The 20,867-nt window shown below is 33.0% G+C and overlaps 1 protein-coding gene across 1 annotated transcript; it reads left to right on the plus strand.

Annotated features, from left to right (window-relative positions):
* The first annotated feature begins 12,409 nt into the window (after positions 1 to 12,409).
* LOC133670612 (uncharacterized) lies at positions 12,410 to 20,498 on the plus strand. Its single transcript, XM_062091148.1, has 10 exons — positions 12,410 to 12,882; positions 13,946 to 14,188; positions 14,930 to 15,091; positions 15,848 to 15,957; positions 16,911 to 17,019; positions 17,960 to 18,115; positions 18,273 to 18,388; positions 18,473 to 18,639; positions 19,854 to 19,984; positions 20,058 to 20,498. Exons 1-10 carry the CDS (start codon positions 12,487 to 12,489, stop codon positions 20,163 to 20,165), a joined length of 1,698 nt encoding a protein of 565 aa, XP_061947132.1. The 5' UTR covers positions 12,410 to 12,486; the 3' UTR covers positions 20,166 to 20,498.
* Positions 20,499 to 20,867: the final 369 nt, after the last annotated feature.

The raw sequence follows: 20,867 nt of genomic DNA on the forward strand, positions 1-20,867 counted from the left end.
TGGCTATATTGAGAAATTAGGTCAATTGAGCTTTGTCATGGACCATGAGTTAAGTGTTGATTTAGTCTTGCAGTCACTACCCCAAAGCTTTTTTGCAATTCATTATAAACTATCACATAAATAAATTAAATAGTACATTACTAAAATTGTTTAACATGCTTAAAATTGATGAAGAGGCCCTTAAGAAGGAAAAATGTCTTATTCTCCTGGTTTAGTCTTCTAGAATGTCTAAGAAAAAGAACACGAAGAATAAGGATATTATCTCTAAAGCAAAGAAGCCTAATGTGGGCATTAAGAAAGATAAGGGTATTTGTTATCAATGTAGCAATGATGGCCATTGAAGGAGGAATTGCAATGAATATTTTGCAACCGTGAAGGGAAAGAAACTTGTTAAGGTTTCTTCTTCAAGTATGTTTATGATTGAAAATTATCTTTCTACTTCATATAGTAGTTCTTGGGTATTGGATACCAAATATGGTTTTAACATTTACAATAATATGCAGGAGCTAATGAAAAGTAGAAGATTAAATAAAGGCAAAATGTGACTTATGAGTTGGAAATGGAGCAAGGATTGCTGCATTAGATATAGGAACTTATTATTTTACTTTGTCCAATAGGCTGATACTAGAACTTAATAATTGTTATTTTGTTTCAATACTTTCTAGAAACATTATATCCATTTATCGCTTAGCTTTGAATGAATTTAAATTTATTTTTTAGAGTAAATGTTGTTCTTTTTATAATAATGGTTTTTTTATATAGATTTGGTGACTATATATATGGTTTGTATATGCTTGATTTTGAAATGTTCATGTTCAATATAAACTACAAGAAGAATAGATTAGATAATAATATCCTTTATATTTATGGAAGTGTAGATTAGATTATAATATCCTTCATATTTATGGAAGTGTATATTAGATTATATTAAGGAAACAAGAATCACTAAGTTACATAAATAAAGATATTTTAATCCTTTTGATTATGAATCGTATGGACTTGTGAAGCTTGTTTATTAAGTAAAATGACCAGAACAGCCTTTACTAGAAAGAATGAAAGGTCTAAAGAATTGGTAAGTCTACTACATACAGATGTTTGTGGACTAATGATGATTTGTGTCATAGATGGATATTCATATTTCATTTACTGATGACCATTCAATATATGATTATGTATATTTAATGAAATACAAGTTTGAATCTTTTAAAAGGTTTAAAGAATTTATAATTGAAGTTGAAAAATAAATTGGAAAGAGTGTCAAAATACTTTGATCGGATTGAGTTGGTGAATATTCAAGTATTTCAACATTATCTAAAAAATAATAGAATTCTCTGACAATAAACACCTTCTAAAACACCACAACTTAATAGAGTTTCTAAAAGGAAAAATTGTACTTAATTGGATCTACAATGAGCTATGCAGACCTTCTATCTTCTTTTCGAGGCTATGTCCTACAAACTAGTGCTTACCTTTTAAATAGTTCTGTATCAAAATCTATTAATAAAGACTAGGATATAACACTTATGTAAAAGTTAAAAGCTAATTTAGATAATTGTAAGTTTATAGGATATCCAAAAAAATCTGTTGGTTGTTACTTCTATCATCCCATGGAGCAAAAGATGTTTGTCTCAAAATATACTACATTTCTAGAGAAAGAATTTGTTCTTGAAAGGAGATGTGAGAGGAAAATAGAAATTAATGAACTTCAGGAACCACAAATAGACATTCAAATGGAACAAAAGCTTGAGGCTATAACATTTGATATTCATCCTAAAACTCAAGAAACACAAGAACACTGTAGATCTGGTATGATACGTCATGCAAAATTGAGATGTCAACTTTTTTGTGAAAGTTGATGATGACGAGTTGTTTATACTTGATGAGTCTACTAATTATATATAAGCAATATCTAATATTTATTTTGAGAAATGACTTAATGCAATGAAATCTGAAATGGGTTAAATGTACACCAACTAAGTATGAACTTTGGTTAATCAACCTAAAAGGATAAAACTCATTGGATATACGTCTTCAAGAGAAAGACTGACATGGATGACAATGTACAAACATACAAATCTAGACTAGTTTTCAAATGTTACAAACAAAGAAAATGGGCTGACTTTGATGAAACTCTCTCGTTAGTAGCTATGTTAAAATCCAGAAGGGTTTTGCCTGCTATTATTGTGTTGTACCCCCCTCACGGGAGTGCGATTTCACGACGACCTTTCCTAGGCAAGTTTTGGATGGTCTGTGGTTGCATAAAGGAGTCGCCATCCAGTAAAGGGAATGTATTAGCACCCCTGGTATGCCTTACGTGAGGTGAGCTGGATTGCCTTTTCTCTTTGTTTGCTATGGTCTGATGTTGTTTCTATTTCCTATCAATCTACTATGATGGATTTGCTACGATGATAAAACTCTAATTTCCTAAGTTAAGGACTTGGTTTGGAATTATAAAATGTCCTCAATTATTATTGAGGCTTTTTTCGGGATAAACTTAGGATTTTTGGCTATTGTGTCATTCCAAATAATATTTCAAATAAAATTTGTTGTAGTTTTTTTTATCCTTATATTATGAGTTAATGAGTTGTATTACTCCATGTTGTTTTACCTAATTTCATACCCCATTTTTCAAAAAAATTGAAAAACCAAAAAATAGCAAAAACACAACAAAAAACCCCTAAAAAATATGTTGTTAACGTATTCACATCATCTGTAGCGTCCTTTCTAAATAATTTAAAATTAAAAAATCTACTTTCGACGTGTTTAGTTTTTAACAGTCTCATTGAGTCGATGTTGATGTTGTTTTTTTTAATCAATACACAAAAAATCTAAAAAATAAAAAAGGAAAAAATGCATTTATTATTTTAGTGATCTAATTGTAATTGTGAAAGAAAGAAGATTGATTTTAAAATTGTAAACCCTCTCACCAAGCAACCTAATTTTTAATCAAATGGTCCACCATCAATATTCTTAATGCAATACTCCACATTTCTTTCTTTGCCTCCAAGTTATTCCTACAAAGCAATAAAAATCAAATGAGTGGTATAGATTAATTCTTGAAATTCAATGGTTGATTTTAGTTTGTTTTGCCTCCAAGCCAAAATAATTACAACATAAATTAAGTGTGTGTGCTGTAAAAAAAAAGGAAAAAAATAGGAGAGACAAAAACAAATAATAAAAAAAAGCTAAAAAAAACCTCTTTCTCACATTCTCTCCCCCCACATACAAAAAAACCTTAGACTCATTATTCCTAAAACCCAGTTAGGCGCCAACCAAACAAGAAAAGTAAGCCCCCAGCTTCAAACTCTATTTCCCACTCTCTATAAATACCCTATTGCCTTATAGCCCTTTGGTCCTTTACTATCACTAACACACCAAAATGATCAGACCTTTCATGTCCCTTACATAGTAGACCCCATACACACAAAGCCAAGATAATAATATAAACAATCATAGTGGGATAATATAAAAAGTTAATTAACTGGGAAGAACAAATCTACAAAATAATTTAATCGACTATGTTATGTGATTTTTTTTGTTTTGCAATTGATAGTGGGATTCACCGCTAACATAGAAAGAAAAAAGAGGAAACACTGCTTTCGATCCACTAGATTTCCCTTTTCAATGGTGATCACGTGGCACCACTATTCCAATAATTTCAAAAACTTCCAGTGTGGTTCCAAGTTCCAATAACTTCTCTAGATTATTTTATGAATTTTAAGAAGCTTATTTTTCAAATTTTAGAAGTTTGATGTATTTTTTTTATTGTTTGTAAACATGTAATTATGGAGTTGTGTGAGTAAAAAAAACTATAGTAAAAAAGAGAGGATGTGTGTGTGTTGCATTTTCTTTTTATTAATTTTTTATTTTGTGTTGTAAAAAAAAGGATAAAAGTTAAAAAAATAAAACAAAATAACCAAGTGTTTTAATTGCATACGGCTAAAAATTCTTAAAATTATTTGAGTGCTTTAAAAAAAAAGATCTAAAATACTTTGGTATTTTTTTAAAAAGTATTGCATGGATTTTACAACAAATTTTTAAAATTTCAAAGGATTATGGCCTATATTTCAAAAAAAATATTTAAAACTTATTTTTGACAAGAAAATATTATTCATTTTCAATATAAGGATAAAAAAACCTAAAGGGGTTGATATATAATATATTATTAGGGATACTAATTTACTATTACTCATTTTAATATAAGGATAAAAAAACTTGTATAAGGTTAATATCCAAAATATTATTGGGAATAATACAACCGTTTCACTCATAATATAATGATAAAAAACTACAAGGAATTTTATCAGAAATATTATTTGAAATGACATGATAGCAAAAAATTCTAAGTTTATCTTGAAAAAAACCTCAATAATAATTGAGGACATTTCATCATTCCAAACCAAGTTCTTGACCTAGAAAACTAGGTTTTGTTTAACATAACAAACCCACCATAGTAAGCTGTTAGAAAGAAACACCATTAGATTATAACAAACGAAGAAAAAAAACAATATAGCTTACCTAAGGTAATGTATATTAGAGGTGTTAATACCTTTCCTTTATGCAACCAATCTCTTGCTTAAAATCTCTAAAAGACCAATTAGGATTTCTAGTAACAATAATACTAAGTAGAGATTTTGTTATCCAACCAAAGACCATTCACAACATGCATTCGAGAACGATCACCGTGACGTTGCTCCCTTATAAGGAGGGTACGACACTCCCAATAATATTTTGAATAATAACCTCATACAAGTTTTTTATCCTTATATTAAAAGTGAGTAATAATAAATCATTATCCTTAATAATATTTTTTTATATTAACATTTTTGTAGGTTTTTTATCTTTATATTAAAAGTAAATAATATATTCTCTTACCAAAAATAATTTTTTAATATTTTTGAAATATAGACCAATATCATTTGGAATTTTACAAACTTCTTATAAAATCCATACAATACCTTTTTTAAAGCACACCAAAGAATTTTAGAATTTTAGAAAAACGAATAGAATGCTCAAATAATTTTTAGGATATTTTTACCATATGCAATTAAAATATTTGGTTAATTATTATTTTTTTTATCTTTTTTTACCATTTCTTTAACATATGATAAAAGAAAGTTCTTTAAAATAATATAACACACTTTTTTCCACTAAATACTCACACACCCTACAATTTTTACAATTAGTAAAAATTCAAAATTTAAAAATGAAACACCCATAAAATATCTAAAATCTGCAAAATAGACATCCTGAAATAATTTGGGAAAATTGTTGGAAACTTAATACAGTGCTGGGATTCATCTGGGATTGCAAGAACATTGGCAGTGCGTAGGCGTCACACGACACCGCTACTGGCAACATGTGGGCTCATGCACTATTGCCGGTGAAGTGAAAAGATGGAGGATTTGGAACGTCTTCTTCTCTTTCTTCATGCACTAGCGGTGACTCTCATCATGACCTGCAAGCAAAGGAAATCAAACAAGCAGTTCGTTTGTCTCTTTTTTTATATATTTGTTTCTTTATCTACTACAAATAATGGTCATGATTAAAATCAAGGGAGGGAGTGGCTGGTATTTGAGCTTACGAGTTGCTAGAAGGGAGGACAATGAATTATTGTCGGTTTAATTACTAGGTCATTGAGGGCTGGTGACCGTCGAGTACTGTTGGTATGAGGTTTGGTTATGGTATTCAGCCAAAAAAAGAAGAAGAATGGATGGGTCTTTGTTTATAGGGACGAGGAGAGAGGATAGCCTAACTTTTAGTTGTGTTGTTTCTGGAATAGAATGAGGATGGGTTCGATTGTAGGTTGTTGTCACTAGTTGGGGCTGCTAGTGGTTGTTCGAGGAGCGGCGTTGCTGCTACTGTTTAGGCTGGAGGATGTTGTGGTCATTGGTTATTTAGGTGGGAGTTCATGAGTTTGTAGAGAATGAGGCTGTCAATTTTTAAAAGAAGGCTATCAGTGATGATTAAAAAAAAGAGGAAATTTAAAGGGTTGATAGGTGTGGTGGTTGGCCATGAGGGAAGAGCTGAGTTTTAGTTATGTATGGGATGTGCTAGTGGTCGACGGTGAGTTTAAGGGGTAGAAACAAAGGGCCACTTGACACTTATTATGGGGGCTGGCGATGTTATTAAGAGGAGCAAATGGAAGACTTTTGTTTATCCTTGGTGTCAGTTTAAGTTCACAAATGGGAGAGGAAGATGAGTTTAGACTAGGGGTGAGCAAAAAAATTGAAAAACCGATTTAACCGAGAAAACCGAAAAAAATTAACCGAAACAACCGAACCACGAAAAAAATAGATTAAACCGATTAGAATATTTAGAAAAATATCCGGTTTGATTCGGTTTCCGGTTTTGTACTGCTTAAAATGGGCGACTTGAACCGAACCGATTCAGTTTAGAAATAATAATAAAAAAAGCTTTCCTAAGACTAATAAACAATAACCAGTTGCTCAATTAATGCTCATTGTTCATTAACCCTAGCAGGAGACTAACTTAGTTAGCACATCCGCCCCCTCCCTCTAAAGTTTTAGTCTTTTAGAGGCACAAACAGTCTTTCTTCTCGTCCTCACTCTTCACTCAGTCCTCAATCCATGGCTCCACGCACACTCCACACCCAGTGCTAAACATAAAATGATCAGACAGACTCATCACCCGTGTTCAGGAAAACCTTTTATGGTAGTGAACAAAGATGTGAACTAGATCTAGCAGGAAAACCTTCCAGTCTAGATCTAGCATCCCAGCAACACCCCCAAGCGGCTAAGCCTTAGCAGTATTCCATCTAAGCACCCGCTTCAGTTCTTTTTGCAATAAGATTTCTCTCTATGCTATTTTTTTTCTTTGACATATGTTTTTGATTTCTCAATGTTCTAACCAGATCTAGCAGGAAAACCTTCCAGTGCTAGACATCTCTAGATCTAGCATCCCAGCAACACCCCCAAGCGGCTAAGCCTCACTAGTAATCCATCTAAGCACCCTTCTTCAATTCTTTGCAGTAAGATTTCTCTCTGTGCTATTTTTTTTATTCGACATATGCTTTTGATTTCTCAATGTTTCTAAATTTTGTTAAATCATCATGTGCTATAGCAGTAGAGAGTGATTTCTTATTTGACAGCATGATTTCTTCTTTAGTTCGATGTGATTTGTCATAAAAAACCAACACTCAATTTCCTTTGATTTTAACAGTAGAGATTTTAAATTATGTTAAATCAAAGAAAATCCTCACGGAGTGTCCACACAGCTAGGCCATGGTTTACATAAAACTTATCTCTTTCGTGTTGCTCCTTATCCTGTGCGCCCGGTGGAGTCTTAACCTGCAGTGGAGGGGACATAGAAGAGTTAGTATTGGTGAGTTTAATAGTTGTTGTTGTTGTGGTGGTGGTTTGATAATAAGAGGGTAAAGTTTAGGTTTGGTACAAGATTGGTTTCACTCTATCTTAAAAGGATTTGGAATTGATAGCAATGATAAGGAGAGAAAAGGAGAGGTTTGGTAAAAGAAAAACCATGAACTTTGGATGATTAATAGGGGTTTCTTTATTCTTCCTAGCTTTTCACGGAATGCATGAAAAATGATTTGTATCTTGTCTTTGTGAATTTTATGTCGTGGCGAGAGAAGAAACAAAATGAGCTCTCTTTGATTTACATAAAATAATTTTGTGTTATAGCTTTTTTTCATAGTTGATTGAAAGGTTAATTGAATCTTCGACTAAATAAAAGAGGGGATAATCTTTGTTGTCTACTTGTAACCAAATTATATTTGAAATTGAATTGTATTATTTGAATTTTGTTTTGCTTTTAATTCATAAATTAATTTTTTGTTATATATTTTTTAATGTAAATGATAAGATGAAGACAGTAGGCAAAGCATTTAAAAAATTCAATTTGGGTCTAAGGTTTAGCTATTCTTGTTACTGAGACCCTACCTTCACCTCATCAACTTTAGAACCCAACACATGGTTCATTTCTGGAACAATATTAGAAGTTTGGACATTAGAGTGTTTCTCTATGCTAACATCATAATCAGCTTGAAACTGAGAAATCCTCATCCCATGGCTATTCAACATATCTTGCAGTTCTAATCTTAATATATGTCAAGACTTAACTTGATTGTGTTGTTCAATGTTAGAGTTAACCATTGAAACATTTTCCACAGAAGAACATAGAGACATTATGACAGCATACAAATACTAGAGAGAACAAAATTCTAAGAAGAGAAACTGAGTTCAAGAAGCAATTTAAGCTCAGAAATAACAGCAACCTAATCTCATAAACAACAAGATTCAGATTAGTTCATGAAGGAAGAAGAGAATTACAGAATTATGAGGCCAATATCTCCCAGCACACTGATTGTAACGATGATCCATTCGGTCAAGATATAGAGCAGGTTCCGAAGAACAACATACTAAAAAATGGTAACGATCCAATGGTGAACAAAGGAGATCAAGCTACGACAACACCACTCTGAAACTAGCAAAAAAAAAAAAATGAAATGTTCCAAAGAGCTGTGATTTAATCTTCAAGTATGGCAAGTGCCTTCATGTCTATCACAACCATAAGAGAAACCATGAAGAAAATCCATTCGCTCTGCTGCAACTTCACCACTTCTCCATAGTTCCAGAACGGAAAATGCAGAATAGTAGAAATATTATGAGATCAATATCTCTCACCTCATTGATTGGAACAAGATTTGTTCGGTCAATGTTGAGAGAAGGTTGGAATGAACAACATAGTCAGAAATGAGAATGATCCAACGATGGACGGAATAGATGTAGCTCCGACAGTACCACACACTCTCTCTTTCTCTCTGCAGAAAAATGTCATTTGAGGATGCCAATTATCAAACCATAGAGCATAATTACAGAAATTCTCCCAATGTTGAGGGTTAAGTTGTTGTGTTTCATACTAAAATTGATGGATTAACTCGAAGTGGCAGATGTTTTATTCTTGAAAAACTAAAAAAGCAAAGAAAAGCTAAGGGAAAAAGGTAGTAGATGCCATCAAAGATATGAAAATAAAAAAACTCGTGAGCGACAAAGAAGCCAGAGAATTCCTGAAGCTAACTCAATTTTGTTTTCTCGCCCTTAGCTTTTTAAAAATCCTCTTCAGTTCACTTGGACAAGAAAGCATAAGATATTCTAGTTGTTGGTAAAATGTTTAGTTTTATTCCACCATTCTCCTGGATGTGCAAAACAATAACCGATGCTATTAGCATGGCATGTAACAAAAATATATCACAAATTAAGAATTAAAAAAATATAACAATATATATTAATTTACAATTAATATTTTGCATGCAAATAAAAAAAATATAACAGACTCTCTCTCTATATTTCAATAACAGGCTTTATATAGAAATATAGAGAGAGTCTGTTATATTTTTTTTATTTGCATGCAAAATATTAATTATATATATATATATATATATATATATATATATATATATATATATATATTTGTAAGTAAATTAGGAAGGGATGCATAATGAAGGAGGAATGAGTTTATATTTAATAAAAGTATTAATGAATTCAGAACAAAAAAATTAAACTTATGTTATATTTAGGTCCAGTTTAGCATTGTGATCTAACCATGTTTTTTAAAAAAAAGAATTATTCTTTTTAGCTTTAAAATAATATTTTTGATATTTTTAGATCGTTTTGATATGTTAATGATGTGAACCTCATGATTACGCAACCAACACGCAAAGATACCAATTTCTGGGAAGCCAAGTAAATCAGGTTTGATAAGAGTGTGACGAAAAGGTAACTTGTACCTAGGCACCAGCACTATTGGAAATGAAAAACCCCCACCCAACGAATATTGATTCGCGAACAAAAAGTATAAGAATGACACCACGAAAACAGTTGTTCTTTGATAAGTCGTTTTTCAGTTCTTTATAGAACCATGGAAGGAAGATTATCTCACCAACACACACATACACACACATACACACACAAAGTGCGGCTAACAAGAAGTTTTATTAATTTGAATTGTCTAACTTACATGTCTTGTTATACTTTTATTTATACTCACTCTAGACTTAAATAAACCTTAATAAACCCCCCCTTAGGTGGACTTATATGAAGCCCACTTACGATTGATCCAAATAAGTAATAATGACCCAAAGACTAAGAAGAAAATAAGAAAAATAATATAAACCGAAAATTACCATCCTAAATATGCTAGAATCAGATTTGTCACCATTAAGAAGTCTCAAATAGACTAGAAAATCTGATCTGAATGTAGAATTTATTCTGAAGTCTTCTTTCCGTTTTGCAGCTAGGATGAATAAGGAATCCTTGTAAGAAAAGGATTCTGAACATTTATGAATCATTGCCACACATGGAAACTATATTGCAGCCCATTAAAGATCTTTGGAGAATTAAGAGATTCCTAAAATAAGCTGCCACATCCTTTTAGGAAAAGAATCCTAGCCAAATAGGAAATTCACAAGTCAAAAGGAAGTAAATAACAAAATTCATACAACCTCTATTGACCCATGTTTTGATGCCTTCCTGAACTACGATTGATCTGAAATTTTAAACTAAGGTAGGAAAACATGTCAGAAGATTCCACGTAAACTTTCAGCTTGATTCAACGGTTGGATTGAGAATTATGACTGTTGCCGTAAAACTGGATAGTTGCACATTTTACATCAAAATCTAAATTTGACCTTTTCTGGATCGTATCATTGAGATTCCCAAAATAAGCTGTCACATCCTTTTAAGAAAAGAATCCTAGCCAAATAGAAAGTCTACAAGTCCAAAGGAAGTAAATAACACAATTTGTACAACCTTTGTTAACCCGTGTTTCGATGCCTTCCCAAACTCTGATTGACCTGAAATTTTAAACCAAGGTAGGACAACATGTTAGGAGACTCCACGTAAACTTTTAGCTCAATCCAACGGTCAGATTGAGAATTATAACTGTTGCCGTAAAACTAGATAGTTGCACATTTTACGTCAAAATCTGAATCTGACCTTTTCTAGATCGTATCAGTTAGGCCCTGTTTGTTTGCAGGAAAGTAGTTTCCTTTTGGAAAGTGAATTCCGGGGAAAGTGAATTCCGGGAAAGTATTTTCCAATGTTTGGTAGTGTAATGGAAAATAAGTTGGAAAACACTTTCCAGTGTTTGGTTATGTTATGGAAAATGAGTTGGAAAATAACTTATTAATGTTTTATTTTTTTAAGTTTATTAAAATAATGAGGAACAAATCTTACAAATTAAAAAGTTGAATGAGAATGAAATTGAAAAAAAAATATAATTTCATAAATTATCTCAAATAAAATAAATAATAGAGATTAAATCTAAAAAATTAAAAAAAAAATGAAAGGTGAAGAAATTAAAATAATAATAATTAACATTTCATAAATTATTTCAAATAAAATAAGTAAAAATCAAAAGAATGAGGACCAAATTTGATAGATAAAAAATTTCAATAAAAAAATAATAAGGAAAAAACAAATAGCAATTATAAAAATAAGGACCAAAATTAATATAAAAATTAAATTTTAAGAGATGAAATTGAAAAATAAATATTCAAAACAAATTATATATAGCAATCAAAAGTTTGAGCATCAAATTTGATAAAATCAGCAAATTATGACATTTCTAAATTTTTCACAACTTTCGGAAAGTGTTTTCCGCCCAAATTTTTTCAGGAAAACACTTTTCTGAAAACCAAACCAAATTTTCCTTTGACTGGAAAGTGTTTTCCGTTGACCAACTTTTCCAATGACAAATAAACACATGAAAGTTTGGAAAGTGGTTTCCCGGAAACCACTTTCCGGAAAACAAACACAGCCAAAAGGGAAAACACTTTCCTATAAACCAAACCAAATTTTTCTTTGACTGGAAAGTGTTTTTCGTTGACTGAAAAGTGTTTCCGTTGACCAGAAAGTGTTTTCCGTTGACCAACTTTCCTAATGGCAAACAAACACAGGAAAGTTTGGAAAATGGTTTCCCGAAAAATAAATTCCGGGAAACAAATATGACCTTAATGTCAAAAATAAATTTTAAAATATAAAAAAATATTATTTTGATCAAAAAACATTTTAAAAAGCAAATGCTTTAATGTAAGATATTGTCAAAGGGCCTATTTAATAAAATAATTGAAATTATTTTTAAAAATATTTTTATTTTAAAAATATATCAAAATAATATATTTTTTAGTTTTTAAAATTTATTTTTAATACTAGCACATAAAAAAAATCTAAAAAAATAATTAAAAATTTAAAAATTTAAAAACATGATTAAAAATTTTACTGCAAAAATCAATCACTCGTCTTGCTCCTTATCTTTGCCTTAATGTAATTAATCTCTTAACAAAAGAAAGGCTTAGGAATTGCAACCTTAAATTAAAAGAAGAGCCCAAACCATTGTGAGGGAAAAAAAAGCCCAGACTTATAAACTGCCTTTTCAATCCCTCAGACCCACAAAATCATTAGTGTATCGATTTTCCGCCGTTCTCAAAGGGAACCACAGTATCATAGGATGGCCATGGCAGCTGCCATTGTAGCCACCATGCCAGCCTTAAAACACCTAATAAGAATAACATTCACTCCCCCATTTCCACGCAAACTCCAAAAATTCCACTCGCTAGCTTCCCTTTCTCCTAATTTCACTCAGGAGGGTCCACAGCAACAGCGGCTGGAGCAGGAGCAACAAAATCAACTAACAAACAACAACAACACTAGCAGAAGCAGCAGTTCGACTTCATATTTTCCGAAGAGAGGGCAAACTTTGGAGTTGGTATGCGAGTCTTTAGCTTTCAAAGGGAAGGGGGTGTGCAAGGTAGTAGGGACTGGTTTTGTTGTCATGTGTGACCGTGCTCTCCCTGGTGAAAGGTTTATTGGACGGGTTACTCGCAGAAAGGGATCCTATGCTGAGGTTGCTTTCATTTCCCTCTTTCACCTCTGTACCTGTATCATCCATCCACTGGACGTTATACATTTTTTGTGCTTCTTGTGGATTGCCTTTTACATACAAAAACAGAAGGAATATGTGAACTTATTTTGTTTTCTTAAAGAAAATGTCTTGCTTTTTTTTTGGTTATTAAAACATAGGAATTCATGGGCTTTAGTGATTTAGTGATGATAGCACCATGATCATATTAGAAATTAAAGTAGTTTTGTGGGTTTTGTTTCACCCCTGAGAAAATTGAGTAAAACTAAACAAATTTAAACTTATGCTTTCTGTATGGTCTGTTTTGGTTTATAAGTAAGAAGAAAGGCTAAGGTTAGTGGGCGACAACACAGTTGTGCGCATTTTCGGAGGAAGTTGAATTGTGGAAATTGATGATTTTTGCTCCATCACAATGTGTGCTGACCGCAGAGCTTTTATAAACATCTTGCTTTAGTTTTGTGAACTCGAACTAATGTTTTGACTGCAAATTCATTGACTTGCAGAGGTAAACTATGATTTTTGAAATGGGGGTGCTAAAATTGTATAGTATTTTGCTATATTTAAAAATAAAATAAGCTGAAGATGGCTATAGAATAATAGGTAGTTTTTGGCCTGCAGAGTGTATATTTTTTATTTTAAGAGTCTTAATTTAAGGGTGTGCTTGTAACTTCAAACTTTTGACTAAGCTGAAAAATCTGTCTCTGTGCCGTGGCCCTGACCTATAACCTAGTTCCACCTCTGTTGCCTTGGATGTCTTATGTGTTCCTCTATTGCAATGCTTGAATGATGTATATACGTGGATAAAACTTGTTACCCACATGGATATAAGCAATAACAACTGTACAATCAGGATTGTCTGTACCACTGATGACCAGCAATTGTTGAAAGAAAGGCCAGCTTAATGCATAGTTGTAACTTTAGTCTCTAGAGTGGGTTCTTGTAGTGCTCAAAATATAGTGTGGATATTCTTCCCAAAATCAAATCTTTTTTTAATGTTTACACATTGCATTTTGATTAATTGTGCTGCCTTATTCCTTCAAAACTGCAGGTAACCAAGGTAGAGACAATAACACCTCACTGGGATCTCGTAGATGCCCCTTGTGAGTATGCCCCATATTGTGGTGGTTGTAAAACACAAAACCTGTCTTATGAGTCTCAGCTTAGAGCCAAGGAACAACAAGTTCGTGAGTTAACAATACATGTTGGAAAGTTTTCGGACAAAGTTCCAGAATTTTGTAGCATCATGAAGCCTATTGTTCCATGTGTTATTCAATTCCATTATAGAAACAAGGTTAGTGCATCGGATAAACCTTGTTGAGCATTAGCTGTACTTGGTGTGGTTGCATATAATAATTGTGTAATCTCTTATCCTTAAGCATTGTTCTGCAGATTGTTACAGAAGTGGGATAAATACAGAAAACCAGGAAACCATTTTCATATCAACAAAGAAGACAAGTCAATTGAGTGATATGTTATTGTGTTATGACATAAAACCAACCCATTAATGTTTTTCCTTCGATGCCCTTGCATAATTTTCCTCTCAACCTTCAACATGGTGCTTTCACTTTGTAGTTGTATATTGGCAAAACAATACACTTGTTCATATGTGGTAATCAAGTAGACATTGAGAACAATTATTATGCCTGAAACCATTTTAAGTACTGCAAGCATAAATCAGAAAAAAAAAAGTGTTTCGAGTTTTTTGGCATCTTAGGCTGATATGTTAAGCTCTGCCATTATGATTGTTGTCATGACTTAACATTATTTCAAAAAGGATAATACAGAAGGACAGATGGTAAGCATGAGGATGGGATGCTTCATGTTTTAGTGATGATCATAAACATGCAGTAGCCAGTTTCACCATAATGCATCTATGTTAACGTTATCTTCTTATATTGTTCACATGGAGTTCAATTGGTTAGCATTTTTACTATATAAGTTATAGCAGCTCTGTGCTTTACTATTCTGAAGAAGTGTGTAAAATGAAATTTGTAGAAAAATGTTCTTAGCTGCTCCTTCACTCTTTCTGCAGATGGAGTTTTCTTTTGGTTCTAAAAAATGGTTACCTAAAGAGTTGTTGGGAGAGAAACAAGTTGGTAACGAGAAATATGCATTGGGACTGCATGCTCCTGGATTTTTTGACAAGGTTCTAAATGTTGACAAATGCCTGTTACAAAGTGAGCCTGCCAACATGGTATGCTTTTTATCATGTGGAAGGAATTCACATTCTCTTATGTGGATTTTTTTTTAATTATTATTTTGTGTGGAAACTGTAGATTTTCTGTGGCATGTACTTTCTCTGCCCATTTCTTTTGCAAGCATGTAGTAGTTAAATCAGGGAACCACCTTTTGTTGATGTCCTTCATTTGTAGTGTATTCTGATAGTGCATGCAGCTGGTGTGTATTGTGCCAATTGGAATGACGTCATATGAATTTAATGTTTTATACAGAATAGCTTAATTGAACAGCAGCCTCATAAGTAAACTCTCTTGGCCATTAACTCAGTTGTCAGTAACATTACTATTGAATTGCTGCACCATTGTTTATTAATACAGCCTGCTTGGTGGAGGGCTTCAGTGGGGATTTTGCTCGACCATAAACAAGATCACAATAGGGTGAACAGTTTAACAATAATACATCTGAAGTTTAAGCAAAACAATTACGAGTTTTATTTTCTTTCTTAACAGCACAAATTAAAGCGATTAACAATGAGCATTAAATCAGGTGGTAAGTGGATGTGGGTGAGGTTGAGTAGACCAAGAATTTGTTGGATTTTCTTCTTTATAGATCAGAAATGCTCTTTCACAACTTTCGTGGTGATCTACATGCTTTGAAAGTAATATTTAGACAATTTTTTTATTGGAATCTTGTCAGATTATGTATCGTAGTGATCTAAGTAAAATGAATTGCATGTATCCTGTGATCATTGACTAGGACTTGTCATGTATAGGTTCTGGCAGCCATCCAAGATTGCTGGAGAGATTCACAATTTGGTCTCACTCCATATGATGTTCACTCTCACACTGGATTTCTTAAACATCTAATGCTAAGAACTGGAAGGTACTGTGAGGTCTATCATATTCCTCACTATTGTGGTTTCCTTTATTTCTTAATTCCAGCTCAATTCATTTTTTCTTCTGCTTGCCCCATGAAAGATGGCCTAGTCCACAGCATATATTTACTCTTGGACATTAAAGACAGTTGAATCCATGAAATTTTAAGTAATTATATTTATAATTTTTATCAACAATTTTAATTTATTCACATTATTGAAATGTATTAACAGGAATGAACCTGAATGTAAAACAGAAAAAGAAAAAAAGAAAAACGAAGGTGTTCTTTGGGAGGATGCTAGAAGTATAAACAATGAACTTCCTTCTTGCAGAACTGGTTTTGAAGAATCATAAATCAACTAAATTTTGAATAGAAGATTCAGAAATTCTAATTTCACACTATCTACTGTGTGCTGGAACAAAGCAAGTTTACAAGTGAATCTTATGGATAGCTAGGCTGAATTGGATGATTCATCTGTGCTTTTTGATGAATAGGTCAAAGGGGTGTGAGAAAACAAATTCTTAAAGGAGAGAATCTGTCCACCCAGCAGGACAGAGGGCAACATCAAAGCAATTGGAGTTTTTGCTCCTTGTGTCCATACCATCTAAATGTTTTCTGTTCTGACAACATAGCCAATTTTGAGTGGAATAGTGTCAGGAAAAGTAGCCTTTCCTTGCCCTGATTGAATTTGGCTTTCTGCACATGCAAAGTCGCTTAATGAAGAGGGTATGGACATTTCATGGAAATGAAAGATATTGCTAGGTTACTGTGAAATGAGTTTTTTAATAATCTGGGAAAAGTTCATCAATTTCTGCTCACTGTGATTTATGATCACATTTTTCACTCAACATGCAGCTCCAGTCCTTGTTACAGTTCAAGCAATTCTATTTCATGGATTTTGAAATTGTAAACATAAACATTTTCCTCTTCAAACTTAATCCTCATTATTTGTGTTTCAGGAATGCAGAGACTGGTTTGCCTGAGCTTATGGTTAATTTTGTGACCTCGTCGTACAAGCCAGAGCTGCTGAAGCCCTTAGTTGAAAAGATTTCAGCTATTCCAGAAGTGGTTTGTTGGGCCAATTCCATATTGCTTTACTATTCAAATGCAACTTCCTTGCTTTGCCTTTGAGAGAGCTGTCTGTTGGGAGATACAAATCTGCTAATTTCAATGCTAGAACACGAATCCTAGTTTGATTAGGTTTGACCAACTTTGATTCAAATCAAACCAGTTTAAATTAGTTTTACTGTATTGTAACTCATGTCGGAACTGGGATCCTTGAAAAGCTGAGACAAACATAGCCAAGCTATTTGGTTCTTTTCTCAAACAGATCCATCCCAAGCTGCACCTTTCTTGATAACTATGTCATTATCTCCATTTTTGGATGGGTAGAAGATTTGTTGGGGAAATTGCATTCATCTTTGCTATATCCAAAAGAAAGTTTTATTGATGACAGTTTCTGGTGATTAAAAATTGATGCCATGATCAATTTTCTAATGTAGAACTTGCTAGATTGCTCATTAAAAAATTTCAGCTTGTACTCTGGAAAAACAAATTCATAAAGGGCATAAGAAAAATATCGTGAATACTCTGTTGGGTGTTATGGCCTTTTGTTTTAGACTTCAATTTCCATAGGTTTTCCTGCCTTTTTATCCCTTCTTATGATCCTAGCATATATTTTTAGAGTTCTTGTGTGTCTCTTGTCAATGTTCTTAAGAAATCCCCACAGCCAAGTGTTCATAATGTTCATTTTGCTAGTTCTCAGGAAAACCTGAAATGTATTAAAATATTAGCAATACAATTTTAAGTTGTCCAAGTAACTCTGATAAACTGTCCCCACAAGTACAATATAAATATTCCTTTGAGATGAATGTGAACAATGTATGCATTTTCTATTTACTCTTTTTGTCTCTAAAATGCTTGTCTCACAGAATCATTTGTTAAACTCACCCATTGAGTCTTTATTTATCTCTTTCCTTTCCCCCCCTCCTTTCTTGATGTCTTACAGGTAAGCATTATGAATAATGTGAATGCTTCTGTTGGCAACACGTCTGTTGGTGAGGAGGAATACACTTTGTATGGCAAATCTACCATCACAGAGATCTTAAGAGGACTGACCTTCCAAATTTCAGCCAATTCTTTTTTCCAGACAAATACTCATCAGGCATGTGAAGTAACATGAAATTTGTATTAAGCCAGTTTGTGCGGACTTTCATGCCATTTTTATTTCGTGCAAAATCTCTTGCTCTCTCGCCATATTCTCCCATTTTGCTTTGCATGTACCATCCATGATCTATTAAACAGAGTTTTTAACTGTTTAGGCAGAGGTTCTGTATAAACTTATTGAAGATTGTGCTGGTCTCAGAGGGGATGGCTCACAAATTGTCCTTGATCTATTTTGTGGAACTGGCACTATTGGTTTGACACTTGCCAGAAGGTATATCTCCTGTTCATTTGGTTTGAAGCTTGGGCCACTTCCAACCTGACATCATGTTTTGACTTCTCACATTTTGTTTTGCAGGGCTAAACATGTATATGGCTATGAAGTAGTTCCTCAAGCAATCTCAGATGCTCATCGAAATGCCAAGCTGAACAGGATCAGCAATGCTACATTTGTCCAGGGGGATCTAAACAAAATTGATGAAAGTTTTGGCAACAATTTTCCGAAGCCTGACATTGTCATTTCAGGTTATCCCCTTGTCAAATGCCTTGTTCTCTGAATTTCACATCTTGTCTTTAAATTGTTACCGTAATGTAATACTCCATTATCCTTTGTTTTAAAAGGAGAAGGTAGCTAATTTTTGTGCTGGTGTCTGGAGTTGGGAGGGAAAGGAAAGTAACATAAACTTCTTTAACTTCTTGGACATTACTTCTTTTCTTTTCCTCTTATGGTTTGCGTGGATTTTATTTCTGTTCTTGTAAATATATTGAACCTGTGTAACAAACCCTGCTATAGCCTACATTATCTGTTTCTGTTTGTAATATTGGAGGAATTAGTATATGCCCTTTGAACTTATTGCAAAATCTGATACCTTGTGGCATTTCTTGAAAAGTAAAAATGTGCTTCTGAATCCTTGTATTTTTTTTTCTTCATTTGTGTTCTGGCAAAATATGTGATATATTTGGACATTTGTTACTAATTACTACATGATGAGACTATGGACGGCTGCTATTGTTAGCATGACCTTGGACAAGCAAAGCTTTATCATGAAGTATATATTTTGTTGTCTGAAGTTTTTTGATCGAGGGCAGTGACAGAAATGCATTTATAGTTATTGGCAATTGTGGATTATGATGAATGCCTCATGATTTGGCCTTTTTGAAGAATAAATTTCTGATATCTCGAGTATACTTAAATTTGAGAATTAATTTATTATTGTTTCTCTGATTAAAAGAGATCTAAGTTTTGACATGGATATGTGGGTTTAGATAATAAAATTATTTTAGTGGCTTAATCATTTAGCATAGCAGTAAAAGGGTCGGGGACAGAATAGGGTTCCTTCGTGACTCTGTTTCAATTTTTGTGTAATCTAGTTTAACTAAACTTTATTTTTGCATTACAGCTTGTTTTTCAAAATGCTTTTTCGTATAAAAAAACATTATATTGATATTTTTATAAGTGTTTTTGGATAACTTTGATGTCAAAAATAAAAAAAATATATAAAAAAAATTATTTTGATGCATTTTTAATTAAAAAACACTTTTGAAAAGTACCATGCACAATACCAAACACACTTAGAGAAGTCTTAATTCAACCTAGTTGGGGGTGTAGGGACATGCATTCTTCTCCATTTTGTTCTATTTAGGGTACTTTCTACAAGCTGTTATAGCACTCATTTTGTAATGTTACTTAAAAGACTATGCTCAACCTAGTCATCTCATTAATGAAACAACTTTTGCAGATCCAAACCGTCCTGGTATGCACATGAAGTTGCTTAAATTTCTGATAAAGCTCAAGGCCCCACGCATTGTTTATGTATCGTGCAATCCCGCCACATGTGCCCGTGACCTAGATTACCTTTGCCATGGTGTGGTATGTAGTCTTACTGATGGCTATGCTGTTTTTGAAACCATCTGCTATTATCTGAAATCTGAAATCTGTGCAGAAAGAGAAAAATATAGAAGGATGTTACAAACTTAAAAGCCTGCAGCCAGTGGACATGTTTCCCCACACCCCGCATATTGAGTGTATTTGCCTATTAGAGCTTTTCTGATCCTTGCTCATGACTACAATCTATACTGCCAAGGTGCAAGACTTTTAGCTCTCAGCTGAGGCTCCAGTCCGAAGTTTGATGTTCGGGATTCAGTGAAGTTTCTAATGCAGCCCGCATTTACCTTACATTAGTTTTCGATGCCAAAACAACTGAATAGTGAGACAATATCAAGAGATCCTCACTGCTTGCGTTTTTCTCTATAGTGGTCATTCATTTTGCATTGCAGTAGTTGATGTACGGGTGGTTTTGACCTTGAGACATCGGTAAAGTGTGTTTTTATGCTGTTCTAAGGATTGAGTTATGCTTAAAAGTTGTGAATAAATTATTTTCTTATATGTTGTGCAATGCGATATCACAAAGACCATGAGCGAAGTAAAATATGAGAACGAGGCTAGTTTTTGTTTTATATACAGAAACGTTATGGGTGCCACAGGTATATTGAGTGACAGTAACATTTGCTCAGGCTTGCACTTGTACTTGCTCTGTGATTGCATCGCATGTTTTTATCAAGGGCTTCATTTCTGTCCTTCACATCTCGGCTGTTGACAATGATCCTCAAATGGTTTTGACAAAGATATGATTTTTTCTTGAGTGCTATAGGTTCTGGAGTGGTAGTCTAGCTGCAAGGTTGTCAAAAATATGTAAAATTATAAGTAGAATTTATTAATTAATTAGATATTGATAATTCCAGTTAATAAATTA

The sequence above is a fragment of the Populus nigra genome, chromosome 1, assembly GCF_951802175.1.
Source record: "Populus nigra chromosome 1, ddPopNigr1.1, whole genome shotgun sequence".
Classification (NCBI taxonomy): Eukaryota; Viridiplantae; Streptophyta; class Magnoliopsida; order Malpighiales; family Salicaceae; genus Populus; species Populus nigra.